The following is an 11,628-nucleotide window of genomic DNA, read 5'->3' as shown; positions in this document are numbered from 1 at the left end:
ACTGTGACGTAGCTTGAGGATCCACCAATCGTATCATTCACGAAGAGGATCACGGGAATTTGGAGTAAACCAACCAATGCTCCTTAGAGTTAACAAAACAAATTTAAAAAAATAAATAAAACGCATCATTTTAGTTTGACACCTTTTAATTTTATCTGGTCTTATTAGTGTGTGTGGGTTTGTGTTTTAATTTGGTTTTTTTTTTTAATAAAATTTTAAAAAATGCATAATATTACTCATATTAGGGATTCTCTTAAAATGAATAACTTATGTTTGGTTTCTATGTTCAAATTAAAAGAAAAAAAATTGTAATATTTTTGAAAACAAAATAAACTAAATGTATCAGTTCCAATCCTGTTACATTAAAAGTAAACCTATTACGACAAATTCAATTATCATTCAAGGAAAAAAACTCAAATGTGTATACCTCCAAAATAAGGTGGCCAGGCTATAGTTGTAACCACATTAGACTTAAGTAAGGTATCTCGCTGTAAAATAAAAAAAAAGTAACAATTATGATAATAAGAAATATAAACTTTTACAAACCCAAATGAACTTAAAATCATTATGAATATGTAAATCAAATTTTTATAATAAAAGTTTTTGGTAGATTTCGAAAACACCATGAATGATACATTTATTACAAATTAGTACCAAAGAGAATTTGTTCTCTTATTGGCATTCATACAATCTCTGTTAGATATCTATTTCACAAGTCCAGAAAAGGGTAAAAACAATGTATTGAAATTTCATAACATGGAATTAAACAATATCTAACAATTCACGTTGGAAAAAAATGACAACGTTCTCCGACTATACTTTTAAATGACTTCCAGAAAAATCAAAGCAATGTATGCAATATTCAAAGATTTTTGAAACTGGCGTTATTTTCATGTATTTGAAATTATCTTGGACGTTTTAGAATTTCAACGGTACAAACTTACCCCCAAACTTTCTAAGTCTTTTTGATAAGGCCAGAACCATTCTATTATGAAAACCACAACACCAAGTACTACTGCCATAGGAAGAGAGATAGCTGCGTATGGCACATTCAATTTTTCATGAACTCTGCAGAACAACAAAAACATAGGTATTCAAAGATTATGAAACTCACTTCGAAAAATGTTTTCTATAAGTAATGCAAATCTCACATCATATTTTTTTCTAGTTAGTGTACATCCCAAGATCAATATCCATGCAAGTTTGATTTATGTACGACTTATAGTTACTTGGAAATAGACCTGCTCAAAAAATTTTAATCTGTTTACTAATCAAGAAAATTTTGGTCAGTTACAACATCCAAATCAAGTCTGGAAGTTTTCATCCTTAGAATGCACCATCAAGGCAATTTTAATCATAACAGGCCGTAATATAATATAGCTACTCCTAAAACATTACCCTTGTCACTCATTTGGAAAATGTAAGTTAGATTCTGTATCCAAAGCAAGTCTGGAAGTGTTCATACCTAGATACATCATTCATGCTAATTGAGTTAAAATATGGCTGAAATTCACTCGTGGAAACTCTAGGTTAGATCCAGCATCTGAAGCAGGTTGGTTAGTGTCCATCCTTAGATGCATCATCAATGCAAGTTTAGTCCAGGTAGGTCTTATAGTTACTTGGGAATGTACCTGCTCCAAAAACTTTAACCTGTTCACTCATCTCGAAAATCTAGGTCAGATCCAGCATCCGAAGCAAGTGTGGTAGTTTTCATCCCTATAGATACATCATCCATGCAGGTTTGTTCTAGGTAGGGCTTATAGTTATTTGGGAATGAACTTTAACCGGGACGCCGACGCCATGCAACACCGGAGGTATAGCATAAGCTCATCTCGACGAAGTCGAGGTGAGCTAAAAATGATTTAAGGTAAGAGGTTGGACATATATATATAATTTTTTTTTAGAAAAAAAAAATAATAAAAATTTAATTATTAATTTTAGCATTATTATTTCAAGTAACAATACAAATGTATTACAATTTCATAGATTACTTGGACTTTTTTCCAAGCTGAAACACCAATTTACGGACGCACATTTATACACGTTTCGCACTGGAGTAAATTTCAATTCTAACAAGTCAAAAATTCAAAATATATTTTAAAATAGTTTAGATTTTAAGCTTGAGGTAAGATGACAGCTGATATTTCCGTAACTTCTCGGGTGTTTCGATCCGGACAAATAGATCTAAACCGCTAAAAATAATCTGATAAATTATCAATTTAGAGAGAGCTCTTAGACTTTAATAAAGAAGTGTAACTCTGTTAATTATTAAAGAATTTAACTTACTGTTGATGCTTAATGCAGAACTTAGGTTTCGTCACCGCAGAGAGCTGGGAACCAAGCAACCCGTACGTAAGAGCACCAATCAAAGCACCAAGTAAGGTAAACACTGGAGGCAAGAATTAATATTTAAGTCTATCAATGTATGAAGTTATTGTAAATCATAATAAATGAAATATTTAATATCATTTTTTTTAAATTGCAGTTTAATTAAAACTTTAAACTCCATTCGTAAAATAATTTTGAGTTTGCAGTTGTCTAACCCGAGTTGGGGACCCATGCTCCAACTTGTGGTAAAACCATGCCTGGACACTAGAAATAAAATTGAAAAATAAAATTATCAATAATTTTTTTTAAAAAAATATATGATAAAGTTGGTTGTGTTTCAAGTTCATTTTATATTCTTATCAATTGGACAAAATGAAATCGTTTGCTAATTTGGTGATATAAGATTAAAAATTTTAAAAAGACCCCTAGATGTATATTAAAAATAATTTGCTTACAATTAATTTGTAATTACTTCATTTCATCCTTTGAAAAGTTTACATTGCACACTTTTATACAAAGTATAATTGAGTAAATTTCTGTTGTAAGTTTATTACGATTTCGTAAATGCACTCCTTATTAAATTTCATATTTTTTTTTTAAATCTTTCAAGTTATTGAACAAACGTTTGAAGATACAGCCGACGATTGTAAATATCCTTTGAAGTTTTCGACAATGAACGGATAGAATAGATAAGTATTACATTAGATAGGTACATGTAACACCCCCCGTGGCCAAGTACGTGAAATAGCTTTGTCAGTTTCCGTAAAGAATTTGACTGAAGATCGTGCAATCTTTAAAACTGCAGCGCCAAGACAGATTGCCATTTAATGATCGAGACAAAGGTTTCTGTGTTAGTAGAACTGTTCCAAATCACAAGTTTTGAAATAAGAATGACAATTTATTGATTTAAAAAGATCCCCTATCTCAAATGGAGGTAAACCTAAAAATACATTGTACTTTTTTGAGACGGTAAAAAAAAGATCAGGAGTCAAGTTCTAAAAAAGCAGACAATTTTAAATATTTGTTAAGTGAAAAATTCCTTTGATTTGTTATTGGATATGATCACTTTAATTTTTTTAATTAAAGATTCATGGTTGTATAATAAGATGAAATTAAATAACGAACAAGAGGATGGCTCCTATTAATATATAACTGAATTTAAAGATCGAATTTAAAATCAAATATCGTCATTCATTTGTGTGAATCGACTTGCATTCTAATTTAACATGCATATGAAATATTCAAATCCTTTTTTTTCATTGTTTAAGCAGTTTCAACCGTTTTGTTACTATCTAATAAGGGTCTGTCGTTCTATCATTAATAACGGATTTCAAACTTGTTTCCTATGAAGCATGATAGCTGATATGAGTGTAGAGGCTTTAAAATCCATTTAGACTTATGTATATATACAGTATATTAAAATTATTTATCTAGAATCGAAAAAAGTGTTCAACTTACAGCACCACAAAGTGACATTCCAATGCCGAGCACAAATGGACCCACTGTACTCGATAAAATTCCCCTGTCACTAAAGCAGGAGACGAATCCTTTCGATGCCTCCTCAAATTTCTCCTTTGTGGCAGGAATTATCGAGAGTATCGCCATACACAGCTGGCCTGCAACAAAGAATTTCTTTTATACACATGTAATTATATAAATTATTTATTTTATTTTCAAATTCAAATTACCCGCCATCCATTTTTTGAAATATAATTGAAAGATAAGATTTGTCCAATTTCTCGAAACATGGGCACTTGCACTGAACATATTTTTGATTTTTTTTTATTTTCATAAAAATTCTTTATATTTCGGACGTGTTTAAGGGTGAGCTGTAGATAGGACGTATAGGTCTGTATTTGATTTCCAAGCGTCTTGTAATCTTTGACGATATTATGCGTAAAGACGTAAACACGCCATGTGTATGTATATGATTGATTGTATGTTGGTTATTAGTCCGCTACCAGTGAAACCGGAGGGGACTATAGGTTTCCTCTGAGTCTGTCCGTCCGTCTGTCTGTCTGTTTGCCTGTCTGTTCGTCCGTCTGTCTGTCCCTCTGTCTGTCCCTCTGTCTGTCTGTCAGTCTGTCCCACTTGGTTTTCCGCATTTTTTTCCTAAACGCTTGCAGATATTGAGCTGATTTTTGGTACGTGAGTGTATCTTGATGAGTTACAGATCAAGTTTGCATTTCGTTTCGCTTTATTGATTTTTGAAAGAATTGCGACCTTTTCAACTTTAAGGGTTTTCCTGGATTTTTTTTCTAAACGCTTGGAGATATTGAGCTGATTTTTGGTATGTGACTTTACCTTGAATACTTATAGATCAAGTTTGCATTTCGTTCCGCTTCAATGATTTTTGACGGAATTAAGGCATTTTCAATTTTTAACGGGAACCAGATTACACTTGCCGGTAGGGGACTAGTATTGCTAATGCAATACTCTCAGAATGCTTGTTCATATAGAGACGTCACCAAATACCGGTGAAGGGCTTCAAAGTTAGACCTTTACTCGGCCCCCTTACCACTATCTCATATCCCCGCAGCTTTCCGTAAATCCCTGTCTTCCTACCTCTTCTTCACACTTTTCCCCTTTTTCTCTTCCCAGACTCAAGTTTTTCCTCTTAATCCTTTTACCCTCCCTTCCCATATTTTCTATAGCTACCCCCAGTGTACACTTTCAGTACCGAACCGATACATAAACTTTTCTATTGATGTTGAGAAGGTTTCATGCTATATATATAACAATTTGAAGAAGACAGACCCCACAAGAGGTCTCAAGATAGCGGGAGGGTGGGATGGGGGTAAATTACTAAGTGTTATCAATATCAGTAAAATCGTTTGCTCTACCTGGTGAATCAAAATTGGAAAAAGGGGTTGTCTGGAGCAATTTACTTCATAAACTTTAAACGTGAAGCTTTTGCACTTATATACCTTTCTCCCCCGTGCGAAAAATCGATTCAATAATCTTACAATTGTCGCGAATCATGGCCATCAAGTCCTCCACCAGAAAAATTATTAATTAATGTCCTTCCATGTCTGGCTTTATTAAAAGAAAAAGTTAAGATGCCTATCTTTTGGCTCCGATAATTTTTTTCCATGACTCAAAGATTTCTATCGGTCCCATTTCTCTTGCAGGACAGGTTATATTTTTTAGTGCCGTTAAAAATTTAAATTTTGAGAAATAATTCACTTCTTACCTGTCACCACTGCCGAGAGGAACATTTTCAACATTATGAAGTTTTCAAATACCATCTGCTCTCTGATACTCTTTGGTTCAAACACTGAAATTAGCAAAAAGGGGAAAAAATGAAAATCGACATTATTTTTTCATTATTTTTTTAAATTTCTTTCTTTCGTGGAAGTACAAAATGTAGTTGAATAAATAAGACGTATAGCTTTGGCCTTTCTGCCTTTTTGAAAAACAACGAAATGACGTAAGACTACATCTGTAACTTATTGATAGTAAAACAAAATGTTGAATAGACATACGTACATACTGACTAAACTTTGGAAGAAGTAGGTACGATTTTGGCTTTATTATGCCCTACAAATTTTATGTTTGCAAAACAAGATTTGAAATATGCTTGAATATGATTTGAATATAACTTGAATTTATGAAAAAGCTTCAAAATGTGATTTTTTTTTCTTAAGAAAATAGTGTCCATATCCGTCGCCCAATTCACTTTTCTGATATGTTGTGTAAAACTCTTTGAAATTTCACACTTCTTAAAATCTTTATTGTGGTCTTTATTGTCTGAAAGAAAATTCCACTGCATTTTTTTCAGAAATGCACAAGTGCCACAGGATGTCGTCCTCAATCAGGACCATTGAGCATTGAGGGATCTTTTTCGTGCCAGTACCTACTGCGACACGGGACCTCGGTTTATACGGTCTCATCCGAAGGATCGGTCTCCACGTCCCACAGTGGGATTCGAACCCGCGACGTACAATACTATATTTAAATACGTAAGAATGTGATCTCAATTTTAGCAACATACTGATGAAAAGCGTGTACGTTAACGTATCATTAAAAAATAGTATATAGTATATTTATAGTTCTAGTATATGATATATAAAACGCAAACGGTTCATAAAACTGCATATCTAAAAGAAGATTTAAAGTCGTATTCACCGAAGGGTCAGTGCGAGTGCAACGGCAATTGGGACGTCACAAATGACTCTTCAAACAACGTTTAAAACTATGATGGCTGAGACGGTTGAAGTCAGTTGTGTATCTGAGCAGTTAAATGTTTTGAAAGCCTTTCACTGCATTATTATTTACACATTTCGAGGGAAATGATGTCTTACACTACGGAAGGAAAACGCGGAAGCTATAACTTGTAATCTGGACATTTTAAAATCTTTCAGCGACCGAAGTTTAAGAAAAACGATGTCGTTCTGCAGCCTTCAATGTCTTATTCATTTAATAGTGGAATATATGATAAAACTGTTATGGACTCTTCAGGTGGTTAATATGTTTTGATATTCACCAGAAAAATATCAGTATTGACCTCGACTTCGCCTTGGGCAAATTGATACTTTTCTGGTGAATATCAAACATATTAATCACTATTTAAAGAGTCTATAATTGTATAATATGTTGACGGTGCGCCCGTTGGGGCGAGCGCATTGTTCACTTAATCTTAACAAACCGCACGGGACATTTGGAATGTCTAGACTGTGACGTCACGTGACGTCGTGTGTTAGCTGCAATTCCAGAAACGAAGTTTGAAAAAGTGCAAAAATTTTAACGAAGAACGTTTAATCTACTATCTGTATCCATTAAATTAAGGTGAGTTTATTTTCTGTGAATTTCTAGTTGTTGCTCCCGCGCGAACGAAGTTAGCAGCGAGAACAACAAGCGATGCATTGTGGGTCCAGAATTACTGCGGAAAAATTCTATTGAATGAATGTGTGCTGTAGTCCGAATTTTCTCTTCGCCCAGGCGTTGTCCTTAGAGCTCGCAGTGACGAGCGGCGCTTTGCGCCGCTCGCTGCGCTCGCTATTAAGCTTATTATGTAACCGATTTATTAACCATATGAAATAAATAATATATATCTATATGTAATTATCATAACATTAGAATCATAAAACCTGAATTCTTACCCCTAGCCTTCTCAAGAGCTATCCCAAACACAATCCCACACATCCCCACTCCAGCAAGTTTCAGAAAGATTTTCCCGCAATTGTCACATCGGAACTTCTCGGGATTTTCCTCTGGTTCACTACAAGTATCATCCGTAAAGCAGTCTTTGGTGGTTTCCACATCAATATAGGATACCTGATTATTCTTGGTCTGAATTAATGATGACGTCATTTCGTCTCCAGTGTCTGTGACGTTCCTGTTACGAGAAGTACGATGCTTTACTCCGTTGCTTTCAGCCATTTTTTTTTAAATGAAGATATATATTTTCCCTTCTTTTCTCCAAATACACAAAGTTTATATTTTCTCAAAATAAAGTCCTTCTTTTACAAAGGGGTATCAAATTCAAGCTGTTTCACATATTTTCTTTCATCTATGCCTTTAGTAATTCACTTTCATCTTTAAACATTAAGAACTCCCAAGTTACCAAGTCACTGAACAAACACAATAGAGTAACTTTCAGTTAAGTACGTGAGCACATGTCATAATTGATATAAAACTAAGATTGTATACAAACAATGCTATCAGAGCGGAAGTTTCTCGGTCATAAATTTTTAACCTCGATATATATTTAAGGGCATATAAAACAATCGATTAACAGTTTAAATACCTCGCAGTCACGTTTACAAGTTATGACGGTGCAAAATCAGATATGATGGTTATGATTGAATGCATGGCTATTCAACTAATATTCGCATCATATTCGAAACAATTTGTGTCATCTTCAGAAATTTAAAGGTTTAAAGCGAGAGAAAAAAATGCATTGTCCTTTTTGCACCAGTGCGGTTAATTTATTGGCATTATATCAAAGGCAGGTGGTTTTGACATTATCTATCTGTTAACGGTTTGTCAAATCCCGATTATCGCACAATTTAACATTTTAAAAAATGGCGTAATTATTTTTAACAGATCACAAAGTTTGTGTAGTTTGAAAAGATACATCCATTTTATGTATTTTTATTTTCATTCTTATTCAATAAAATATTATCACCTAATAACACATGAAAATCTTCCCTGCGCTGATTTAGCATATACCTGTATGATCGATATTAATTACACATGTAGTTGATATAATTTTTTGCATTCCAGGAGCAATCTTCAAAGTACATCTATATTGCTAAGTAGTATAAATAAACTTCTATTTTTTTTTTTTTTTTTTTTTTTTTTTTTTTTTTTTTTATAAATTCATCAAGTGTTTAATCATCCCATAGCATATACCCTGAATAGAAAAAATGGTATTTTACTGCATGGCTAAAAATTGCGTGAAAATTTTGTGCTTATATACATTAACAATTTTCATAAATTTCTGCATTCTTTTTTTTTTTAATCAGTTTGCAGTATTTATTTTGATAAAAATAAACTTACTAGATAATTGTTCATGTATAACTAGAATCCATATTTCCCGGGATTACTGATTATATTTACAAGCCTCTTTACTAGATATTTTTAAATGTGGAATTTAAGAAGGGGGATGGGCGGACTTATTCTTGTTTCTTACATGTAATGAAGTTTTTGAATTTTTTTTCAATTATTTTCAATACTTAGCAAATCTGTAGTTAGGAATGAAGTAATCATAACTTTAAAATTGACAATACTGGATAATACATACATGTATTTGTTCATTTTATCTTATTTATTTTATTTTCATTATAATGCCAAATATAAAAGTTGCTTTTGAACATGTGCCATTGTAGGCAGTTTTCGTGGGGTCCTAAATATTAATTTCCATTATGTGTAGACTCGGTCAATTTTTCCTTTAAAATTTTGTGATCGACAAAATTGAAAATCTATTCTCGATCCTAACCCCGCCCCTACCCCCCCCCCCCCCCCGACCTTAACATATTTTTTTTCTAGTTACTCTGTCGCCATAATAACTTTTGCTATTATTACAAAGATAACTCTTCGCCCTAAATTTTAAATTTTAATTATTGATTCTAGTGTGACAGCACTTTGTCTTTAAATATATGCATATATCGTTATATATCTATGCAAAGACAACACCTGCTGTCAACTTCGATATATTGTCGCTGGCGACAATTTATTTATGGCGCCAATAAATGCTGGAAATTTAAAAAAAAAAAAAAAAAAAAAAAACTGTGAAAGGAATATTGGAACACATAATAAATGTGTACTTTTTATGATACCGGGTCTTTCGAAAAATATATTTAGAATTAGTTTTGTTGCTATGATATATTGTCCTATTCAATTATTTGAAAACTTTATCTTTAATCGAGCTAGTAAACATGTATATAGTATATTATCTGTAATAAAAACATTGTTCTTTATTTAAAATAGTTTTGGAAAAAGAAAATATATAGCGACTTTTTTAAAAAAAAAAAAAAAAAATCCATTCAAGCAAATAATTAAACATTTTATAAAATCAAATCGATTTTCAGAGAGAGAGAGAGAGAGAGAGAGAGAGAGAGAGAGAGAGAGAGAGATTAAATTATTAACACGCTGCGTGCTTAGTAAAAAAAATATCACAGGAAACCATTAATCATATTTCTGCTTGATATATAGTACAAGTATATGTACATATGCAGAAAAATATCAAAACTATCTGCCTTGAGATCTCGGCTCGAATTAAGAGTCTGTTAGAAATTACGATCTACCGGCAGTCAGTCGCTGTTCATAAATGTCTTGTTTCTAGATAAGATAGCTGTTTTACAAACATCGAGTATCTATTTAAACAGGGTGTAGACGAAATTGCACTTTATTTGTTCAGCAAGAAATTATCAAACTTTAATCAATAAAGCCCTATAATTTGATATGCAGTAATTAAACATAGGACATTAGGAGGAACCTAGAAAACCCGAATATCTGAAAGACCACCGTCGCTTTTTTTTTTCAAACAATATATTTATTTTTTTTTTTATTTTCTATTTTTTGTATTTGAAATTAAAATATTTATTTAACTTCCGTGTAATTCTTGTGCATATTATCGCAGAGATATAAAGAATGGCATTTTATTTTTTATATGTTACATGTAAGGGGAAAAAAATCAGACAGAGATGTCTGCATGGTTATTGAGGGTATTCAAATTAGAGGTTAAACTATGTACAGATGTACTAGCACAGAGGTTTCTTAACTTACAAAAGTTATATTAACAGACAAACTGAAAAAGCTGTGATTGATTACAAACATGAATTCCATCACCAAAATGCTATTTATTATTTATTTATTTTTTTTTTGGGGGGGGGGGGGCACATTTTTTCTGTTCTTATAGAGAAAGGCATTTTTTACATCACCGGAAAAAATCAAACATTAATGTTTCTTTACAAAATAATCAAATCGTATATGAGTTTAAAGTTTTCTTAACTTGCTAAACTTTTATACATGTAAAGCCAGGTTTTCTTACCCGTTAATTGCTCAATCCAAAGGTAGGTCTACCCAGTACACTAAAAATGTCCAAAGTGATTGAGAGTTTTTACTTATCTACGACATTAGAGTAAGCGAACGTGACCCAGATTCATCTAAATCATTGCACACACACATACGCTGTAATCCTAACTCAATCCGCGCAAACTCCGAGAGCTGAGCAGTTCTCGTCCCGGAGTCAATGACCAATTATATATAATTATAGGTACGGTCAGTTGAATTGAATGATTTTTTTTCCCGAACACTATCGAGGGACTGGTTAATAAACTTAAATCCTTCGTATGAAATATTTATGATATTAGTTAGTCCAATACATTCTCCTTCTATTTTGAATTCCACTAAGCTCCCTATCGTTAATCGGCTTATCAAACCAAAATATGCGGTGTGAATGAAAAACATATGCATAGTACCTGAATACAAAGGGCACTTGTCGTAATCCGGGTCCTTTAAAACCCTCCAGTCATTAACTTTATTACTGTGAAGGACCTAAATTCTTAATCCAATTAGAATATCTAATTTACATTAAATTTGATCGCCCCTTTTTCATCCTCTCAACTGTTAAATAAATTTCAATTTAAAATTGAAGAGACTTTGGATCAGAAATATTGATTTAGAATACACATTAAAAGTTTTTGACGCATAAATTGAAGAAAAAAAATCTAAGTTTGGCATCTTCGGAGTTTTTTTGTTCAGAGACCAATTGTGTTTTTTGTTGGTGTTGATTGGTTTTGTAAAGTCAAGATTGTGCTATTTGAAGTTAAATAATCTTTATTATCGTGAAAC

The 11,628-nt window shown here is 32.5% G+C and overlaps 1 protein-coding gene across 2 annotated transcripts in view; it reads right to left on the bottom strand.

The window, feature by feature from the left end:
* Window positions 1-11,022, bottom strand: part of LOC133193314 (thiosulfate transporter TsuA-like) — a 15,742-nt gene extending 4,720 nt beyond the window's left edge. Inside the window, exons 1-9 of one of the 2 annotated variants that reach the window (XM_061329265.1) lie at window positions 10,826-11,022; window positions 7,431-7,666; window positions 5,522-5,605; window positions 3,787-3,944; window positions 2,544-2,592; window positions 2,287-2,389; window positions 945-1,068; window positions 428-488; window positions 1-82 (exon numbers count right to left, since the gene is read on the bottom strand). The exon at window positions 1-82 is cut by the window's left edge and continues 88 nt beyond it. In XM_061329265.1, coding sequence (XP_061185249.1) covers window positions 1-82; window positions 428-488; window positions 945-1,068; window positions 2,287-2,389; window positions 2,544-2,592; window positions 3,787-3,944; window positions 5,522-5,605; window positions 7,431-7,641 — 872 coding nt within the window. In that variant the 5' untranslated portion in view covers window positions 7,642-7,666; window positions 10,826-11,022. Of the gene's footprint in view, window positions 83-427; window positions 489-944; window positions 1,069-2,286; window positions 2,390-2,543; window positions 2,593-3,786; window positions 3,945-5,521; window positions 5,606-7,430; window positions 7,843-10,825 lie in introns of those variants that run through there. The other variant, XM_061329264.1, reaches the window with a different exon arrangement.
* Between the last annotated feature and the right edge of the window lie 606 nt (window positions 11,023-11,628).

The sequence above is a fragment of the Saccostrea echinata genome, unplaced genomic scaffold (genome assembly GCF_033153115.1).
Source record: "Saccostrea echinata isolate AGI-Se365-2 ecotype Australia unplaced genomic scaffold, CSIRO_AGI_Sech_v1 ptg000027l, whole genome shotgun sequence".
Taxonomy (NCBI): domain Eukaryota; kingdom Metazoa; phylum Mollusca; class Bivalvia; order Ostreida; family Ostreidae; genus Saccostrea; species Saccostrea echinata.
This window is presented reverse-complemented; position numbering and strand designations above follow the sequence as displayed.